This window comes from Narcine bancroftii, chromosome 3 (assembly GCF_036971445.1).
Source record: "Narcine bancroftii isolate sNarBan1 chromosome 3, sNarBan1.hap1, whole genome shotgun sequence".
Lineage (NCBI taxonomy): Eukaryota > Metazoa > Chordata > Chondrichthyes > Torpediniformes > Narcinidae > Narcine > Narcine bancroftii.
The window spans coordinates 237,544,973-237,567,055 of record NC_091471.1 but is presented as its reverse complement, the minus strand read 5'-3'; the positions used below and the strand labels follow the sequence as shown (position 1 = coordinate 237,567,055).

At 43.4% G+C, this 22,083-nt stretch overlaps 1 protein-coding gene across 6 annotated transcripts in view; it reads right to left on the bottom strand.

Moving 5' to 3' along the window:
- nfixb (nuclear factor I/Xb) overlaps positions 1–22,083 on the bottom strand; it is a 310,864-nt gene that overhangs the window by 274,908 nt on the left and 13,873 nt on the right. For 2 of the 6 annotated variants that reach the window (XM_069927187.1, XM_069927188.1), the window contains exon 1: positions 15,008–15,265. The exons of 1 other annotated variant lie outside the window; for it this stretch is intronic. In XM_069927187.1, coding sequence (XP_069783288.1) covers positions 15,008–15,034 — 27 coding nt within the window. In that variant the 5' untranslated portion in view covers positions 15,035–15,265. Of the gene's footprint in view, positions 1–15,007; positions 15,378–22,083 lie in introns of those variants that run through there. 3 more of the 6 variants (XM_069927182.1, XM_069927184.1, XM_069927189.1) reach the window with 2 other exon arrangements.

The window sequence follows — 22,083 nt, the reverse complement described above, 5'->3', positions numbered from 1 at the left end:
TTATGAGGAAATGGACGATCGTCACCATTGTCACCTAAGAAGAGGGTAAATGGGAAGAATGGAAAACATGGAAAGAATGGGGAAAAAGTTGAATTGACGCAGTCTTCTTGATATTGAGGACCCGGAACAATCACTGGGACTGGAATCACTGGGTTGACTGTTTTTGTTTAAGTACTTTGTGAAAGTCTGACTGGTGGGTGGAGTGGGGGGGGCGGGGGGTGCGGGTGGATGACACTGAGACCTTTAGTCACCTGCCACTAGTGGGTTTTACCACACCCAGATTTTTAGGGAGTTACTACTTTTTAGTAGTTTGTTTAGGGATTGGTTTTTTTTTGAGTTTTTATATAGGCGGGATTAAAATATTAAGGGAATTATAAGGGGAGCATTATTTTATAGTAGTGGAATATATTATTAGATTAAGAAATAAGATTTTGGCCTATATAAGAAAAATGAAAGTTGATATTGCTTTGTTGCAAGAAACACACTTGACCGAAAAAGAGCATTTGAAATTGGAGAGAGAGTGGGTTGGTCATGTGTTCTCTTCTTCTTTTAATTCTAAGGCAAGGGATGTTGCGATTTTAATTCATAAGTAATTACCGTTTGAATTGGAATCATTTGAGGGAAATGCTGGGAGAGTTTTGATGATTCATTGTAAAATTTTTGCTGAATTGTGGACTTTGTTAAATATTTATGCACCTAACGTAGACAATGAACGGTTCATGTTGGAGGCTTTTTAATTGTTAAATCAGGCCAATAATAATAATATTCTGGTTGGGGGAGATTTTAACTGTGTTTTGGATCCTTTACTGGATAGATCTCCAAAAAGTATAAAGAAATCAAAGATGGCGACACAAATTAGGGCTTTGATGAAAGATCTGAATTTGGTTGATGTTTGGAGGAGAGTAAATCCTTCAGAGAAAGACATTTCTTTTCATTAATCTAGACAGGATTCATTTTTAATAGACTTTTTCTTGGTTTCGGTGCATTTACAGGGTAAAATACTACAGGTTGAATATAAAAGTCGGGTTATATCGGACCATTCTATGTTATTTTTCTCCTATGTAAGTCCAGAAGTGGTGCAATCAAATTATAGATGGAAGTTCAATACAATGTTATTGAAGAAACCAGAGTTTATTACTTTTATTAAGGACCAGATTACTTTGTTTCTGGCTGAGAATGTCAATTCAGTACGTAGTAATTTTATACTGTGGGATGCTCTGAAAGCATATTTACGAGGGCAAATTATTAGCTATACTATGAAAGTTAAAAAGCAATATGAGGTGGAAAGTTTAACATTGGAGAAACAATTTACTGAGTTGGAAAAAGAATTTCAGAAAGATGTTACAGAAGATTTTAAAAAAGCTGCTTTAACGAAGTTGAAATTATGTTATAATACATTACAAACTTATCAGTATGAGCATTTATTTTATCGATCTAAACAACGTTATTATGAATTGGGTGGGAGAGCTCATAAGGTACTAGCATGGCAGTTAAAAACAGAACAGACATCTTGAACTATTAATGCTGTGAAAAAGAATTCAACATTTACCTATAACCTCAGGAAATTAATGACCAGTTTTATTCATTTTACCAGAAATTATATACTTCTGAGGGAAAGCAGGACACTGGTTCTATTGAATCTTATTTATCTAAATTTAATTTATCTGTTTTAGGGGAGGGGGAGGTTAAAGAATTGGAAGCTCCATTCACTGATTTTGAGATTAAAGAGGCTATACAGGAGATGCCGAATGGAAAGTCGCCAGGAGATGATGGATTCTCAGTTGAATTTTATAAAATATTTTATGAAGATTTATCTTCTGTATTTGGAGATTAATTGCAGCAAGCAACTGAGGAGCAGTTGTTACCAGAATCTTGTTCGAGTGCTATAATTACTGTGATTCCTAAGAAAGATAGGGACCCGTTGAAAGTGTCTTCATATAGGCCTACTTCCTTATTAAATGCAGATTATAAAATTATAGCGAAGGTGTTAGCAAATAGGCTTGCAAATATTTATCTCAGTTGATACATACAGATCAAACAGGTTTCATTAAAAATAGAAATGCATCTGATAACATCCTCAGATTGATAACATTGGTCAATGCATTTAGACAGCAACCCAGCAATCCAGTTGTGCTGGATGCGGAAAAAGCCTTTGATAGGGTTGAGTGGAATTTTTTATTTAAGGTGTTAGAGAAGTTTAATTTTGGCCCTTATTTTGTTTTTTGGGTTAAGGCTTTATATACAAATCCATTTGCTGGGGTGGTGACAAATGACCTAATTTCTTTACCATTTAAATTAATGTGATCAACTCGACAATGTTGTCCATTGTCACCAGCTTTATTTGCATTGGCTATTGAACCATTAGCTCAGACAAAACAACAGAACAATAAGATTAAAGGAATGAAAATTGTGGATGATGAATATAAGATTAATTTGTTTGCAGATGATGTATTTGACAGAACCAGAACAATCTTTGAAATATTTACAAGATTGTTTGTTAAAATTTGGGGAGTTGTCTGGATATAAAGTAAATTAGGATAAGAGTGAAATACTGCCAGTTGGGGATGGAGATTATTCAGAATATAAAAGTATTACAAAATTAAAGTGGTCAGATAGAATTAAATATTTAGTGGTGGTAGTAAATGCAGATTATCAATCTTTATATAAATTATGTTCCTTTATTAAAAAGGATTAAAATGGATTTGACTAAATGGAAAGATTTGACGTTAACATTAATTGGTTGAGTAAATTGCATTAAAATGAATATTTTTCCTCAAATTCAATATTTGTTTCAGTCGATACCATGTTTACTTTCAAAGGGCTTTTTTCAGGATTTGAATAGAGCAGTGCAGGAGTTTTTTATGGAAGGGAAAATTAGCCCAAGTAGCTTTGCATAAACTTACATGGAAATATGTATTGGGGGATTGCAGTTACCTCATTTTCAAATTTATTAGGAAGCAGCTCAGTTGAAATTTGTTAGTAGATTGATGGATATGGACCAACCTCCGAGTTGGGCAAAGGTGGAAATGGCTTGCACATATGAAGTTGAGATACACCAGTTTATATTTAAGTGGAATGGGAATTTACTGCAGGAATGTAATCTGCCGGTACTAAAACAATTGTTAAGGATATGGGTTAAACGAAATATGGTTTTAGGATCAAAGGGTAAATTATCACTTCAAACCCCGTTATATCATAATCAGCTTATTCCTTTTTCAATGTTTAATAATCATTTAAAGAGTTGGAATTCTAAGGGTATTAAGATAGTTCAGGACTGCTTTGAAGAAGGCCAGTTTCTTTCCTTTAATCAACTGAGGGAGAAATTTGATATATCTGTAAACTCTTTATTTGTGCATTATCAACTTAGAGCTTTGATAAAAAGATAATTATGGTAAAGAGATGAATCTACCCATGTTGACAAAATTTGAGTCTTTGATTTCCTCTGTACCCAAGAAAGGTTATATTTTGGATATGTATCAATTGCTACAAGATGCGGTGGATAAATCGGAATGGGAGAAATCTAGACTTAAATGGGAAAGTGATTTAACATATTTTTCCCAAAGATAATTGGGAGGCTATGTGCCATGATAGTGTAACTAAAGTGACAAATGTACGATATGGAATGGTTAATTATAATTTTTGCGTCAGTTATATTTGACTCCAGAGAAATTTAAAAAATATGGGTTTAGTAATTTGGATTCTTGTTTTAGATGTGAATTGTGTACTGGAACTTTTTTACATTATGTCTGGTCTTGTGTTAAAGTACAACTGTTTTGGGAAGGAATTAAATTGGTTTTGAAAAAATTATTTAATATTAAACTGCCATTACAGCCATCGATTTTTTTGTCGGGATATATGGTTTCTTTGAAAAGACTAAGGTTGGATAAATTTCAAATTGCATTTGTACATCTAGTGCTGTCTGTAGCACGAAACTGTGTAGCTAGTACTTAGAAAGATAATGTGCAAATTAATATAACACGTTGGGATAATGAATTAAGAAATTGTATTATTATGGAAAAAATTACATGTAATTTATATGATAATTATTCATTTTTTGTTAAAATGTGGTCTCGTTTGGAGTATATGAATTTGGAAATACTTTGAAAAATTCTTTATATTAACTGCATTGTTTTTATATTTGGCTCCCCTTATGGGAGCTGGCTGAAGGGGTGGGAGGGTGGGTGGGGTTTATTTTTAAATATAAAAATTTGTTCTTCACTTTTCTTGTTAAGTTTAACTGTATTTTGATTAAAGTCTTTAAATAAAGTTTTTTTTTTAAAAACACCTAACCACAGGAAGATAATCACTCCAAAACATAGAACATTACAACACAGAAACAAGCCCTTCTCGTCTGTGATGAACTCTTTTCCTGCCTAATCCTACTGACCCGCACCCCAATCCATATCTCTCCATATCCCTCCCATTCATGTACTTGTCCAAATTCTCTGAAATTTTAAAAATGAGTCCACATTCACCACTTCAGCTGGAACCTCATTCCACACCCCCACCACTCTTTGTGTGAAGAAGTTCCCCCAGTATTCCCATAAACTATTCCCCTTTCACCCTTAACCCATGTTCTCTGATTTTCAGCTCACCTACCTTCAGTCAAAGAAGCTGACCTACATTTACTCTGTCTCTCCCTCTCATAATTTTAAATGCCTCTATCAAATCTCCCCTCATTCCTCTTTGCTCCGGGAATAAAGTCCTAACCTGTTTAACATTGCCCTATAACTCATTTCCTGAAGTCCAGGCCACATCCTAGTAAATCTCCTCTGCACTCCTTCTAGCTTATTGATATCTTAGTTAAGTGGTCAAAACTGCACACAATACTCCAGATTTGGCCTCACCAATGTCTTACACAACTTTACCACAACATCCCAGCTCCTGTACTGAATACTTTGATTTATGAAGGCCAAGATGCTATCCATTCTATCTATGCCCCTTGTAATTTTGTACATTTCTATTTGTCCACCCTCAGCTCGGAACAAGGCAATCCCATCTTATCTTATCTCTCCTTCTGACTGTAATACTCCAACCCATTCAATGTCCTGGTGAGTAACCTTCTCCAACACATTAATATCTACATTATACTGTGGTGAGCAGGACCACACATATTATATTTTTAATTTTAATTTATTTAAAGCATGGGAGAAGCCTGTTCCTTATTTTATTTATTTACAACACAGTAGAAGCTTGTTCTAGGCTCATTATCAAAAAATCTGGATAGATGTTAAGGGAGATGCCCAAATTTGATGAAAGATGCAGATTCAAAGAAGAGAGGTTAAAGAGGAAATTCTAGGGCCAAGCCACAGATAGATGAACATGTTGCCTGTCCACAGCACACCAGTGGAAACCAGAGAGGGCAAAAAGCCAGGAGAACTATTTCTTCAGTACATGGGCCAAATAGTCTCAATCTGTGTCACAATCTTTCCATCATTCTATCACTGCTCACTGGAGTAGAAGAGGGAAGATACCAAATGAGCCATGTATCCAAACTAGGCATCCAAGTGGTAGACATACAATGATCAGCAAATGGATATAATATCTCTGAACATCGATATCCCTGGCTAAACGATACACGGTTTGACAAAATGACCCCACAACACTCAAACTGTGGCTCCACTTGTCTTCATAGGATTAAAACAAAAAGGCTTTTTATGGTTAGAGTAGGGGGCGGGCATGGTTAGCACAACGCCATTACAGCACCAGTGACTCAGGTTCAAATCTGGCGCTGTCTGTAAGGAGTTTGCACGTTTTCCTCATGTCTGCGTGGGTTCCCTCTGGGGGCTCCAGTTTCCTCCCACTCTTCAAAATGTGCAAGGAGTTGTAGGTCAATTGGGTGGCACGTGTTCAAGGACAGGAAAGGCTTATTACTGTGATGTATGTCTAAAAAAATTAATACTTAAGCTGGAAAGAGGGCAGAAAAGATTCATGAGGATGTGGCCAGGATGGAGGGCTTGAGTTGCAAGGAGAAGCTGGACAAACTGGGGCCTTTTTCTCCTGGCAGGCGAAGAGTAACCTTGTAGAAAATCATCAGGGGTATAGATCAGGTCTTTTCCCAGGATAGAGGAACGACAAAGGCACAGGAGGTTTAAAGTGAGGGAGGACATTTTTCCACTGTGGGAGGTGGGTATGTGAACCAAAGTGCCAGCATAAGTGGGTGAGGTGGGCAACGTGATTCTGTCTAAGAGCCATTGACAGGTACATGGATAGAAAATGCTTCGAGGGAATGCGGTCAAGTAGACCCTTTGGTCAATGAGAAGTTAGGTAGGAAGGCACGTTTCTGTGATGTTCAACTCTTCACCTCTAATTCCTTCCCAAACACAATATATTTTTTAAAATGTTGACTTCTCTTGAAAGAAAGAAACTTGCAGCCAAGTTGTTTAAAGAGAGTGTGGTGCAGAATAATTCACCGAGGTAAACCAACAGCACAAAGAAAGTACAGTGGGTTGACATCTGTCCCTTCCATGACACTAATCTCGCTCTCTGTAATCATGTGGTCAGGCTAATTTATATTTATGACACCCAGACAATGATGAGATTACCACTGCACTTATCACTGTAGCTCTCAGTGTCATTTTCACCGGAAGCCAGGCACCAGGGGATTCTTTGGATTCAACCAAACCCAAACATGGACATCTCTGCATCACCCCTCCCCACTTTCCCTGCCCTTGTGCTTTTACCATTTCTCCTAGCTTCACAGCATCTGAGCCTCACTGGAAAGATTGCCATTTTGTCGCTGACCTTGTGCCCTTGAGATGATGGTGCCACCTCAAACCACTACAGTCCATGTAGTGGTGGTGCTTCAGAGGGGAGGTCCAGAATGTAGACCTGGTGACAGTGAAACAGCAGCAATACAGCCACGATAGTGTGCGCCTTGCAGGGGATCCCACAGATGGAGTTCCCATGCATCTGGCCAAAGTCTAGTTTGTCCAGGATTCGCTTTTCCCCCCCCCCCCAGTTTCCCCTGCCAGTCCTGCTCACTCATGGTTAAAATTGAACAACAAAATCCTCCTCCAGGTTTCCTGTGGCTTCAGTCACCTTTGTGTCTGCAACACCCCCATCCCTTGTATCAACTACCCTTCCTACACACCACACACACCCACCAATCTGGAGCAAAAATTAAGCTGCTGAAAGAACTCTCCATTATACCCTCCTATACCCTCCTCCCATCTGTGCCTGCACCTATTCCAGGGGACAGGACCATTGCTAATCTTGGCAACCCTCTCCCTGAATTCACTCCCCAGCTATTATCCCATTTTAATTCAAACTCCTTCTCTCTGTGCTGCCAAATCCCCACAGTTTGTGTCCTTGCTTCTCAATACTTGCTTTGTTCAAAATAGCCCCAAAGTGAATTGGAGTTCAACCCATAGCACATACTTGCCACCGGCTGTTCAGATGTTCCAAATAATCATTTGCATTGAAGCAAAACAGCTTTGATCACATGTGGCTGAAAATTAAATGGTATTGTTTGGATGTGAAGTCACCTTACGTTGACTGGCAAAAGATACAAGGGGAGCAAGACTTAAAATGCCAAAGCCCTGAATTGACACCACTGTCCCCTGACGAGTGGCTCGATGGTGCATGGGCTCAGACCAGGAGAAGGCTCTCGACCCAATATCTCATACGTCCATGATGGACATGCTCTCCAAAATGGGCTTTGGTAAGGGGATCTGAAATTGCATTAAACTGCTCGGCACAGACATCTGTAGTGCAGTCCAATTCAATGGTGGGAAGCAAATAGCTTCCCCCAGCAAGTCTGGAATTAGGTAGGGTTGCCCGCTCTCTCCTGTCTTGTTTGTGTGCCGTATGGAACCCTTTGCTGAATCCATCAGGAAGAATGAGGGCATAAGAGGGGTGACATTGCCAGGCAGTGGAGGCATTCAGGCCAAAGCCTCCCTGCACATCAATGACATGGCCATCTTCTATTCGGACACACAATTGGCCTATTGATTGATCAGCGTCTGTGACCATTTTAAGTCTGCATCAAGTGCCAGAGAAAACTGGAAGAGTGAGGCAATCCTCTTCAGTAACTGGTCTGATATCCACCATCCCCTTCACAGTCAGATCTGTCTACCCAAAATTATTGGCGATCTGTTTTGGAGCAACCGAGGCATGCAACAAAAATTGTCAGTAGGCCACCAGAAATTGGGTCTGTGGCTGCAGCACTCCCTCTCAATAACAGAAAAATATAAGTGTGGCCCATCCCCTGCACCTCTGCCCTGGCGGTCACCAGGGCAGTCTTATCTAACATATGGGGATCCAAGATGGAAAGAGTCTGATATTCGCCATGTACAAGTCAATGGGGCAAGGATGTAGCCAATGAGACCCTCATTCTGATGACCACCTTGGTGTGTGGCTGCATCAGGCTGTGCATGGAAACAAGATACAAGGGCACTACATGCTGAGATTCTACCTGCCCCAGGTGTGCAAAGGATGGGTCTGCCTGGTCCCATTGCTGTGCAATGTCCAAGACTTTGTCACACACTTACCCTTTGTAGAAATCTTTCATCAGGAAAACATCTTTGACCTCAAGTCCATTAGGCAGTGGTCAGCAAGGAACATCCTGCAGACACTAAGGAATGAGGACTCGATTGTCACGGTGGGATGGGTCCTGGAGAAGACTGTCCAGGTCATCTGAAAAAAAGCCTCAACCCCAGTGCTCACTAATAAGCACCAGGCCTTGGCCTGGCTGGTAGTGAGATCCCAGTCAGATCTTTCCCGTATGACAGAAGTATCACCCACAGTGAATGTTGTCTCTGTGACTTCTGCGGTGGAGTGGATACAGTCACCCACCTCTCTGCACAATGCAGATTTGCTGAGAGTGTGTGGAGAAAGATCCAAGGTTCCTTGTCATGGTTCATCCCCAGCAACAGAGGATTTTCTGATCTACAGGCTGTTCCCAAGGACACACACAGAGTCAGACATCTAGAATTGCTGGAAGACTATCAACTTGATGAAAGACACCTTTGACCTGCCCAACTCATTGGTCTTCCAGTGAAGTAAGATGTTGGTGAGGGAATGCTGCCAATTGGCACATTCTAGGCTGCAGGTGTGTGTGCTGAGGGGCTCACGGAGGCTTGGTGCAGCCAACACGCGAGTTTTGTGGGGAAGGACCATGGTCTAGAGTCCTTCAGTTACTGGGCATGGAAGGGCTGAGATTGGTAGGGGAGCCCCTCAAACAATCAAAGGGGAAGTAACAGTATTGGCAAAGGTCCTATAAATGGTTAACATTACAAGGTACAATAACAGAATGTGCAAATGAATACAAGACTTTGGATGCTAAAGGACGACACTGCTTTCTTTCGAGTTCCCACGAATATGCCACCATAAATGTAAAAGGACCTAGAATTATATATATATTTTTTATTGTGAAAAAAGTTTGTTTTGGTAAAAATAACTGGAATGGAGAGACCTGAGCCCTTTGTTAACATTAGCATTTAACTGACCGGTAAATGTCTGCACCAACAGGTGTTCCCATGAATGCAATGTAAATGTTCACAGTTCATCTGGCCAGTCGGCAGAACATGCACATCCCCAGTCTGAACCTCTTGGCTCCAGGCATTGGACAGCAATCAAGTTGCACCCTCACGGAGTCAGGCTCAACGCTCAATCACCAGCGGTATAACATTTTGGAAGGTTATGGGGGATCCTCAGAGCTTGGGTTGGGAAGGGACAAAGTGTGAGTTCATTGGGCATCATCACTTACTCCACTCACACCAAAACATTCACCCCATCATTGTTGTGGGATCCAACTATATACCCAGTGCCCCTTCCATGGCCTGCACCAAGAGTTACAGAAAACAATAGAAGCAGGAGTCGGACATCTGGCCAGTTGAGCCTGTTCTACCATTCAATGAGATCACGGCTGATCTGATGATGGCCTCATCTCCACCTACCCATATCCCTCAACTTCCCGACTATTGAAAAATCTATCCAACCTTGCCATTAATTTAATATATTTACTGAAATCACCTCCACTGCTTCAATGGACAGCAAATTCACCACCCTCTGGGAGGAGCATCTCTGCCCTAAATCTATTCCCTTGAACTCTGAGGCCTCAGTGTTCTTGCAGAGTTAACATCAGGTAAAAGACACAGGTTTTGACCCAATTATTAATGCTGCACCTCTTCCCACAGATGCTGAACATTTCCAGCATTTTCTGGTTTTATTTTTAGTTCATTTGTGGGTGCTCAATTGGCAAGATCAGATATTTCTATTTTTGGAATCAAAGTGCAACAAAAATCAAAGACAGGGTATTCAGACTTTAACTTCTGAGGATTTAATGCCCCTCAGAGGCACACCCCTTAACCAGTGGGATGGGCGGTTCTCTCCATCTGTTGTGTGAAAACCAAAGGCTGCAAAGTTACAGTAAAATTCATAAAAATATAAATGTTGCAGAGTTTAAACTTCTGACCAGCTTGGAGTTTAACAGATCTTTCCGGTTAAGGCTACATTTTATTTTAAGGTTTGAACGATTTTAAAAAAACACTGCAAATCTTTCCTATACACCAGTCCTGCCTTGTATGAAGATTATTAATAAATACAAAGCAGACACTCTACAATTCTCCAAGCTTGTACTTTGGCCTTGTAATAGAAAACTTTTCCCCAGTATCCATTTAAAAATGTACTTTTTTTCCTTTAATCAGGAGGTCACTGGAATAATATTCAGATAGTGGTTAGTAACTCAGAGAGTTCCCCTGGAGCAGAAATGATGCACGCAAGGAGATTCAGGATGAGAATTCCAGAGTTCAGACCCATGGGTATAGCTGGTAGAGCAATTCCAAACTGGCAGTACGTTAGAGGCCCAGATTAAAGCAGCTCGGAGAGCTGAAGAAATGGAGAGGAGACCAGAGAAAGGGACAGCTGGTGGAGATCCTGTAACTTGGGTTCAATCCTGTCCCCATGTGTGGTTTGGACATTCTCCTGTGGCCCTGTGAGTTGTTCCCCCCCCCCACCCCCGCCAAGGTGCCCTGCTTCCCTCCCACATCCCCAAGAGGTGGTTGAGAGATTCATTTCCCCTAGTATGGAGTGGTATTCAGAAAAAAATAAAGCGTGGCTCATGTAGGATTAGTGTAAATAAGTGAAGGATGGCAGGCATGCACTTAATAGGCCAAAGGACCTGTTTCCATGATGTCTCCCTTATCTGAATGGTGCAGGAGTGATGCCTCAGAGGAAGTTGAAACAATAACAGAGATCTTCAAACTCTCCAATGATGAATAACGAAAGATTTCCAATAATAAATTTGATCGTGGCTGTTCTATGACATGCAAGGGATCCGTGGTCGTGCACCACATTTAAACCGTTATCTCCTCTAACTCCTAATGCTGGAAGGATTCAGAAGATCAGGCAACTTCTGTGGACAAAGGGACCAAGATAATGTTTCAGCTCACGGTGAATTCTCCCCAATGTTGTTTGCCAATTCTTGGGGATCATTCATAATGTGAAAGAAGCTAAATAAATGCACCTTGTTGTTGCTGATAACTCAATTATTCCATCCTACGGAACAAACGTTGTATCTGTGGCACAACATTACCCATCTCTTTTCATTTAAAGCGTGGTTAAAAATCTTGCTCATTTTGCTCTGAATAGGGCTAATTCACACCATTTCTAAATCAAACACATCCACGCATTTGTTTGCTATTGAAGATCTAAATACATGAGCATCTAATAATCTTTAAAAGACCACTGGGTTTTTTTTTTGACCTACATGAACATTTACATTTATGTCAGAAATTTGTCTGCACCTTAAAGTGCTCATGTTTTTGTAAGGATTATGTTACTCATTTTCATGCATCTTCTTTCTTCCTGTGGCCTGGTTGACCTTGAACTCAAGACCACTCAAGTTATCTCTTTTGCCCAATCTCTTCCTCTTATAGAGTCAATCAGCTTTGGAAACACCATGGCTGAACCAACACCTTAATTCACCCTGGGTTCCTAAACCTAACTATTAGATGCATCAGTCTCTCAAAAACAACAGAAATGGGGGGTGGGGGGTGTTGTGGTGGAAGAGACCTAGTTCTCTACAATATCCATACATAAATAAATCAGTTAATGTAGAACATACAACAAAGAAACAGGCCCTTCTACCCTTGGTCCGAGGCCAAAAACCCTGCTGTCTGCCCATCGCTCCACTCTCCTCATATTCATGGGTCTATCCAGAAGCCTCTAGAAACAGCTATTTCAAAGGTTGTCCCATTGAAAGGTTTCCTAATGAAAAGCCAGGTGCGCAAATCTGTCAGAGTTCCGAGTTCCATGAACAGGTTTTGGGACTGACTCGCTGTATCCAGGTTGAGATGCAGGGAGATTGGACAATGGGTTATTCCTCCAAAGTGCACACTCCTCTTGCTGACCTGTGCTCACCTATAAAGGCCTCACCTAATGGTTTCCACATCCTCATTCTCCCCTCCCAAGGCATCTTACCCCCAACATCATCACAGGTCTCTTAAAGGTTAGGACTTTATCCCTTGGAGCAGAGAAGATCGAGGGGAGATTTGAATGAGGTATACAAAATGATGATGGGTCTAGACAGAGTAAATTCAAGTAGGCGTTTCGCACTTCAACAAGGACTGTTCTTCCCCCAGCTCTCCCTCACTGTCCCGACACGTCTCCAGATGAGAAAATCCACCACTTGGCTCCACCGAGCTCCGCAGGTAAAGAATCCTAAAGGTTCTCTCCCCTCTTGATCAGTGGTTCCCAACCTTTCCACCAAGTAATCCCTTACTATCTACACAGCAACTACGGCAATAGATACTTCTGTGGTAAGGGATTACTTAAAGTGGGGTGCGAGTGGACAAAAAGATCGAGAACTACTTATCAAGCAAATTATCCTCGTTATTTACGAGACAGTTGCATTTTGCTCTCCCCTCTAATCATTCGGCCATGATATCCACCAAGAATATGCAACCATTCACCCGGACCTCATCCACTTAGACCTTCCCTGACTCGGAAGAGGCCGAGGGTTTGCAGCGGGATCGAAACAAGACGGCGCTTCTCGCAAAGCCACGCTCCTCCGGACGAAATCTTCTTGAATGGAGAGAGTTAGCGCTTCACGTCAGAAGGGAATCCAGGATTCACCCCAGCATTTACAATACACGAGTCAAAATAGGCGCATCCGTCACCGAAAAGGACTCGTGCGCGTTAATAATTTAAACGGGTCACCGATCCGCAATTTATCCGCACGTTAATTCATTCATGAGCAATTAAATTAGTTCAACGTGTGTCCGGGGGCCAGAGCTTCATGGAGTTAACGTGTGCGGCCGAGGAGCTCGGTCTGCGAAAACGGCCCGGATCGTTCTGACTGGTGTTGAGAAGAGTTCAAGATTAAGAAGCTGAACCCAGACAATTTATTTGCACCTCCTCCGTGCAGGCTTTGACCCGGTAACGTGGAGCAGCTGCCTGTGAGAGGACAGGTGTCTCATCCTGTTTTCTGCGGGGCAATTTGCTGTCGAGAACACGTTCTTAAGTGGCTATTCTTTTCCCAAATTAACAAATGCAGTCTTCGGAGATCAATCAACGTTATCGATCCCGGTCCACACTTCCACTCACTTCCTAAATTCTCGCCCGGCGTGCACATCAGTGGACGTGGGCAAATTAAACTTGGCGGCGCCGTGGGGCCTTGAATGGGCAGATAAGATAAATGATCACTTAGAGAATTATCCAGAACAATACAGAGTGGGGGGAGTGGGGTTTAATGCAACCCCCGAAAACTGCTCGCCGTTCGGAGGCCGTTCTAACTAGTAGATTCCCCAGTTTCTTTTTATTAAAAGACAGGTTGGAATTTTACACAAGTTCGATTTTTATAAATGATATTCCCCACCCCCCCCCCCCCACCCACCCCACAGACAAGAGGAGATTTCAGAAATGAAATGGGGTCCAACTCTGTTTGATGCCCCCAGTTCCAGAATGAGGAAGAAGCGATTTTCAACTTTCAAACACCTAACACAGGCGGATTTTCAACTTTCAAACACCTAACACAGGCCAGCACCAACTGCCTTGATGCTTGGGTGCTCACATCATCTTGTAATAATTCCGCCCGCACGGGGTGAGTGTATTTTACAATGAATGGACCCGCGAACGGTGCAAAACCATCAACGAGACACTGAACTCGAAATCCAAGTGCCCCCATTAAGTTATCCACTCATCCAAGGTGAATAGGAATATCTAACGATTCCAACAGCCACACCTTCGGTTCATCCCCAAGACACAAATTCCTTTTGAAAAGAATGATCTTAAAATCACTTCAACCACACAAAACACACCCGAAAGATGCCAGCACGGCAATGTGCGGGTATTTCTGAAATGCGCCATTAGAATTCGCGGCTCCGCATCCTATTTCTAATACGTCTTTGTGGTCGATTTTGATCAGAAGTTACCGAAACTTTTACCCAAGTTCTCATACCTGCAGAGACAATTATGGCAGGGAACAAAGAGGAAGGAAGGAAGGAAGGGTAGGGGGGGGGGGGGGGGATCCGGACAGCATTGTACCTCCTGAAACAACAACACTTGGCTCTCTGAACAGGACAAACCGGACAACGGCACAGAAAACAGATATTAACAGCTGCGACAATTCCTCTTCAATTACAGTTATCCAAGAGAAAAACATGCAAAGCCATCAGGGCAAATACAGCTTGAAAAACACATTCTAAAGCAACATTTAAAAAAACCCAAGTCAGATAAATCTTTTGCAGTTTCCCCTTCTGCCGCGCTGTCGCCGAGAATATTAACAATCCCAAAAATCAGCATTATTCAGATAAATTGGAGGTGAGCGCCATTTTCTATGTATGACAGCCATGTGGCAGGAGTGAAGAAGAAAAGTCTGGATTGATGCCACGAGTTCCCTTCCAGGGAGAGAGAGAGGCAGACGCACACACAACACAAACATAAGGGTGGTGGCGAAAAGAGGAAAAACTGCAACAAAGGAAAGTAGACCATCGCAAATGCATTTATCAATAACATTATTGTTTCTTTTAAAAAAACATAAACTAGCCGAGCCAACAGGCGTTACCTGAGTCAGGCAGAGCGGGGAGTACATAGTGAGAACGGTGGAGAATGATTCTGGGTTGTGGGAGAATAACGTTTCACAATCTTTGTAACAGCCTATTTTCCATGGTGCATTCTAAAGACGGCCGCGGAGTTCTGAAAGCGAAAGTTGACAACGTTGGTGTGTGTATGTGTGTGGGTGAGTTGGGTGCATGAGGGAACGGCAGGCTCCACGGCACCAACTCACGGTCCCTAATTCATCCCCGACCCGCTTAAAAAAAAACTGAAACAAAAAGGCAGATATCCAGTCAGGGGCAGACCCTTAAAGGCTGTTGTCAACATTTTTGGTTGTGTGTGTGTGGTGTGTCAGTTACACGTGACGCAATGAAGCTGACATCGTAATGTTGACTTGAGGGAGAGAAAGGGGGATTTTTTTTTTAAAATACCCAGGGAAAAAAAATAAACAGGAAAGAATAATCCCAAAAGCGCCGTTCGACTGTCAAACTTTGCAAGATCGCTCGGCGAAAACAGAAAGGACTCTCGCCCCACCGTCTTACTCTCTCTCGCACACACACTTATGCTCTCCCCCCCCTTCCTCCTCCCCCTCTCGCTGCCCTCCCTCTCTTTCCTCCTTCCCTCTCTCCCTTCCCCCTCCCCTCCCCACGGAGAAAGGATTCTGAAGGCTGTGAGCTTGCCTGACGATTCGCTCTTTCGCGTTGTGGGAGTCCTCCGGCAGCTCCCCCCCACCACCACCACCACCACCACACACACACACACACACACACACACACCCTCTACCTCCTCAAAAACAAAAAAAAATACAATTTAATTTATTGGCAGTTTGTTTCTGGAGATTTATCGTGCGCGACGGCGTTATTTGTTTTTACATAACCCGGCCGTACAAATGCCGGAGTTTAAACCCATTTTAAAAACTCAGTAGAAACTTTGGGCCAAGTGTGTGTTTCTCGTTTTTTTAAAAAGTGAATGAAAAAGGAGAACGCAATCACCCGTTTTCATAGCTTTTCTGCCGACTAAATGTCTCCTCCTTTTGCACAGGGAGAGAGAGAGAGAATTTGGCACGTCGGCACTCGAACTGCCTTTAAAACGCGAACGGCACAGTCGCTCTCAGTGAAGTGACAGGCACTCACGTCCCTGAAACTTTGCGCCTTTTGTTCAGTAAAGTTATCGCGTCGCGAAAACACTTTACAGGCCACACAAATATCTGGACGTTTGTTTTTTTTTAAAAAAACTCCGAGAGAAAAAAAGAAATTGCTTTCCTGGAGGGGTTTGTTTTAAAAGAGAAGACAAAAAAAATCAGACGGCAAGACTCCGTAACGTGAATGTGAGATTCAGAACTGATACGGTGAAATGTGGGTTGCTTCTTGCTTCTCGGCGCAGCGTGGGGGCGGGGAGGAGGAGGAGGAAGGGGGGGGGGGGTGATCTCCGTTATACATGAATTAAGTGGATTGTGCTGCTTTTCTCCGATGTGTGTAGTGGGGCCGCGAATTCTTCGAAATCTGAAATGGACTGAGGGCTGCTGCGTTTTCCTGCAAAGTCGCTGCCTCCTTTCGGCATGTCCGCTGCCAAACCGAGCTGTCAATCAGCCGGGCGAGAGCCGGCGCCAGGCAAACGCCGGGGTAAGGGGCGTAGGGGCTGAATGGTCTCAGGTTGCTCTGCATTTACTGAACTCTCGCCCTCCGACCTGCACGGATACCCCCACCTCGGGTTTACACTGGGCTCGCTGCCCTCCCCCTTCCCCAGTCAGCATGGATACCCCACCTCGGGTTTACACTGGGCTCACTGCCCTCCGCCTTCCCCAATCAGCACGGATACCCCACCTCGGGGATACACTGGGCTCGCTGCCCTCCCCCTTCCCCAATCAGCACGGATACCCCACCTCGGGGTTACACTGGGCTCGCTGCCCTCCTCCTTCCCCAATCTGCACGGATACCCCACCTCGGGTTTACACTGGGCTCACTGCCCTCCGCCTTCCCCAATCTGCACGGATACCCCACCTCGGGGTTTCACTGGGCTCGCTGCCCTCCCCCTTCCCCAGTCAGCACGGATACCCCACCTCGGGTTTACACTGGGCTCGCTGCCCTCCCCCTTTCCCAATCAGCACGGATACCCCACCTCGGGTTTACACTGGGCTCACTGCCCTCCCCCTTCCCCAATCAGCACGGATACCCCACCTCGGGGTTACACTGGGCTCACTGCCCTCCCCCTTCCCCAGTCAGCACGGATACCCCACCTCGGGTTTACACTGGGCTCGCTGCCCTCCCCCTTCCCCAGTCAGCACGGATACCCCACCTCGGGTTTACACTGGGCTCGCTGCCCTCCCACCACCCCCTTAAACGCCAGGGTAGTTATGAAATGTTTTGCACGTTGTCCTTTGGAAACGGACGCTTTCCCTTGATTCTGACAGTTACTTGGCTCCTGGAGTTCAGTGAGGGAAACGTACCGGTTTACCCCCCCCCCCCCCCGATGGTGTCCTCCGGACAGGAACTCCCCTCCTCACCCTCTGTCCGACCGCTGGAGTTGTGCTAGGGGGGCTCCGAGGGAGGAGAGAGCAGGCGGCATCATTTTAGGGAAAACCACGAAGTTCTGCAGACGCCCTGGTTGAAGGAAAAACACAACTCTGGAGAAACTCAGCAGGTCACACAGATATAGCAAAGGTACAGATCCAACGTTTCGGGCTTGAGCCCTTCATCAAGGTGTGAGCAAAATGTCAGCATTTGCTCTTTAAAATACAGAATTTGACCTGCTGAAATCCTCCAGCACCGTGTTTTTACTTAAAGCTTCTTAACAGCGACAAGATCAAGGCTGAACTTTCCAGAAAGCCCACCTGTAATCAGCTGGCACAGGGTGGTACAGAAAGCCTTGGGACTCTGAGTAACTCCTCCCCAAAAGTTCCAGGCAGTCAGTTAAAATCGCAGCCTCTATCAGGCAGGGACAACACACGCTCACCTCAGCACACATTCCCTTTCCCCCCCCCCCCTCCCCCTCCCCCCCACTTCAGTGGGTCACGGCTACAGGCAAATGGACCCCGAGGGGAAAAAAATATATCAAATAGTTTTACAAAAATAATCAAATGCTGAGAAAATGGTTGTTTTATTTTTGGACAATTGGCTTGTACTTTAATAGCAAAAAGGATCCTAGGAAATGCAAACAGAAAATACTGCAGGCCGGGTGGCTTGTGAGAGAGCTTTTCCATTTCTGGTGAATGGTCACTGGCCTGAAGATGGAATCTCTCCACAGATGGTGGCCTTCTGAAAGCTTCCACCATTTCCTGTTTTTTTGTAAATTTCATGCATTTCAATACTTGGATTGGACGTAATTTTATATATAATGCACTGCACAGCTAATGTGTCAATGCGTGATTTTAATGTAGCGGCTCGTGTATTTAATGTAAATGCTTAGGAAATTCATGTAGAAACACTAAGAATATCTGCCAGAATATTACAAATCTATTTTTTTTTAAATACACAATAGATAGCAAAGGGAATTTAACACATTTGTATGAATCAGTGCTCAATCCTTGATAGTAAGATTCAGGAACTCGAGAGGCCATTTGGACCCTCTCCTCTTCATTCATCAGGCTCCCATGTTATCTCCATGTCATGAGCTTTCTCTGTTATCCAAAAATCTTTTAATCTCAATTATAAATTCAGTAACTGCCTGGACTGTTGCACCCTCTCAAGTGGAGGATTTATAAAGATTTACCATCCTCTGAATCAAGAGATTTCTCCTAATTTCTGTTCTAAGTGGCCTGATCTTATTCTGAGACACCAGCCCCTTGATCTCGAATTGTCGGGCAGAGGAACACATTCTCTCTTGACTTAACTGCTTGAACCAGCTCTGAGATTTGTGTACTTCAATGGCATAAACAAACTTGGCTGACCAACTGTATAGTCTCTGAAAAGTTTCCCTGAACATCACCAGGGCCATTTTCTACCTCCATGTCCTTGGGCTTCAACACACATTCTCTTGAGGCTGAGTACCTAATGTAGGAGTGGTGAGGTATGGAGATGTGTCTAATGATCTATCAAAGACCAACAAGATCAATGGATTCCTTCAACCCTGACCACTTGAGGACCCAATTTAAGCCAGGTCTATCTCAAGAATTCTCTCTCTCACACACACTATTTCTACACTGCCCCCACCCCCAAGACTTCCTTAAATCTTACCCCCATGCCACAGATTTCTCCACATGTGATGGTACAATATGTGGCCGTTGAGACATTTGCTTCATTAAGACAGTAATAGGAAACAGCTGAGGAATTCCTGAGAATTTGTCTTTTGCTTATGCACCATTCTCTTTTTTCTCTTTTTGCTCTGGGAGATAGGTGGGGGGGTTGGGCTAGGATATTGAGTCCAATAAACTGCGTGAGCTTCAAAACACTTTCCTCCTTGGTCTCGTTGAATGCTTGGTATCTCAGACTACCTTCAAATATCTTAGAAATCAGAGAGTGGGTGTGTTCTATGCAGTTAGTTGTTTCAGCCTGCTACAAGCTTCTTTGCCTCCAGTTATAACAGCTTGTTAGCCTATGGACTAAATGGTTTCACACCTTCCTCAGGATAGTAAAGGACATTCATGCAAGAATGTAACTGCATCTGTTATTAATACCTCTCAGTACCCTGAATCCACACCACCTTTCTGCAACATTAGTCGGTGAGGAACCATTACCTTATAACCTCACTGCACCATAGCATTCTGCCTCTTTCTGAAGTAGAGTCGATGAATTCCACAACTAAAGCTTCCTAACTTTCCCTAATTTTACATATTTTAGGTGGCTTACATGTAAAAGTCTTTCTTTTCAAGCACTAAATCATTTTTATATTCACAGTGACTTAAAGGTAGAGGGTAAATAAGAATGTCCCATCTCGAGAGGCACCATCACTTTCTTTGTACTTGTGGGTTGTGGGGGGGGGGGGCGGGGACAGTGGATTAATTAAGTCTATGCCCATGGTTTCTAGAGGTGAAGACTCTCAATGATGCAAAGGATTTTAACCATAAGGACAAAAGAAATGGTAGCAGGAGTCGGCTGTCCGGCCCGTCGAGTATGCTCCACCATTCAATGAGATTATGGCTGATCTGATGATGGGCTCATCTCCACCCACCTGCCTTTTCCCCGTATCCCTTAATTCTCCAACTATGTAAAAATCTATTCAACCTTGTCTTAAATATATTTAATGAGGTCGCCTCCACTGCTTCAATGGGCAGTGAATTCCACAGATTCACTGCCCCACCCCCCCACCCCACTGGGAAAAGCAGTTCCTCCTCATCTCCATCTTAAATCCACTCCCCTGGATCTTGAGGCTACGTCCCCTAGTTCTGGTCTCCTCCACCACTGGAAACAACTTACTTACCGTTATTTTATCTATGCCTTAATGTGAGAAATCATGATGTTCCCCACTTAAAATAGATAAAGGCCAGAGATCATTCCACAAAGAAATCTGTAATTCTGAGGCCTTTAGAAGAACAAAACACATTAAGGGTGTCAAGTGGGAAAGGTTGCAACCTTGCCACTTCTATGGCCCATATTGAACCTGATGCCAGGTGCAGCCACCCAGTTTTCAATTACCTGGCACCCGTGTGCCATCCTGACTGATCATCCAAGTCTAATTAAGTGGAACATTGAATCTGAATTCAGATGGTGTTCATTCCCTCTAACTGAAGTTCCGATTTCTCCATCTCAGGTAGTCCCTCAGGATCGGGGATGACTTCCTTCCACTCTGATGCTAAGGATTCTGTCTATGTGGCACCCACAAATGGGGCAGCGAATTGTTAGGCAATTCGAATTGTTGCTAACAAGGGGAAGGTGCATGGGTAGTTTGTAAAGTGGTGGGCTCTTTCTTTCTGCTGGTCACTCAGGAGCCTTGTGTGCTCACTTCACAGGCACTCATAGTTCTTGGTGACCTACCAAGTACCCCTTCTCCACTAAGAACAATTGTTGAACAGGATTTTGCAGAGTTGGTGTGAATGTTGCATTTCTTCCAAGGATGCTTTGAACACACCCTGGGATCATTTCCTCTCGCTCTGCCTGTCATTTCTTCCTGTAATGAAGCTCAGAAGAGAGCCGCAGTTTTAGGAATCTGGCATCAGAAATCCATACAATGTCCAACAGAACAGCTGCTCCCCCTCCACCATCAGACTCCTCAACAACAAACTCAATCAGGGACTCATTTACGGACACTCACTTTTACACTTTAGTGATTTTTGTCCCTCTCTGTATTACAGTCAGTTTGTTGACATTTCTTTGTTAAGCAATTTCTTTACACTACCAATAAGTGGTAAATTCTGCCTGGCGCATGCAGAGTAAAGGAATCTCAGGGTTGCTTGTCATTTCATGTAAGTACTCTGACAATAAATCTGAAATCTGAACTAAATGGGGATGATTAGGGCCTCAGTTTTGTGGCTGTTGTTCAGGGAGAGGACACAGAAATTGGTGCAGTTTAAATGAAGAATTTTGCAGGGATGGAATTGCTGATATTGTTTCACACTGTTAAGATGCTGCCTGTCTCAGAAGCACATAACACAGCTTCCCCATAGATCGCAAGTTTAGAGCCTAGTCTAAGGACTTGATCTTCAATCTCCCTTTTCGTTAATCAACCAAGGGTTGTGCTAATATATGGAAGGCAGCAGTGAATCTCATGAACCATGTTAGCCTTCACTGAAATATGGTGTATGAGATACAATGTGGTCCCTGTTTACCAGGGTCTCGCGATGGATCTTGTGTCCCTCTCTGCCTTGCCTTTGTAAGTATCTGTCCAAATGCCTCATCATCATGGTATGTGCATTTGACTCCACACCTATCAACCCAGCCATCAACCACTCTCTCCCGAGAGGTTCCCTACAGATGCATGCTCCACCTCCTCTCACCCCCGAGCACCCTTCAAATCAACCTGTCACTCCATCCTGGTTCCTTCAGTTAAAAACCCAGAGATGCTGGAGGAACTCAGCCGGTCACGCATCATCCATAGAAGGTAAAGATATATTACAGTCGTTACGGGCCTGAGCCCTTCCTCAGGGTATGAATGAAAAATGTCAGGTGTTGGCACGGTTAGTGTAAGTTAGCACAACGCTGTTACAGCATCGAC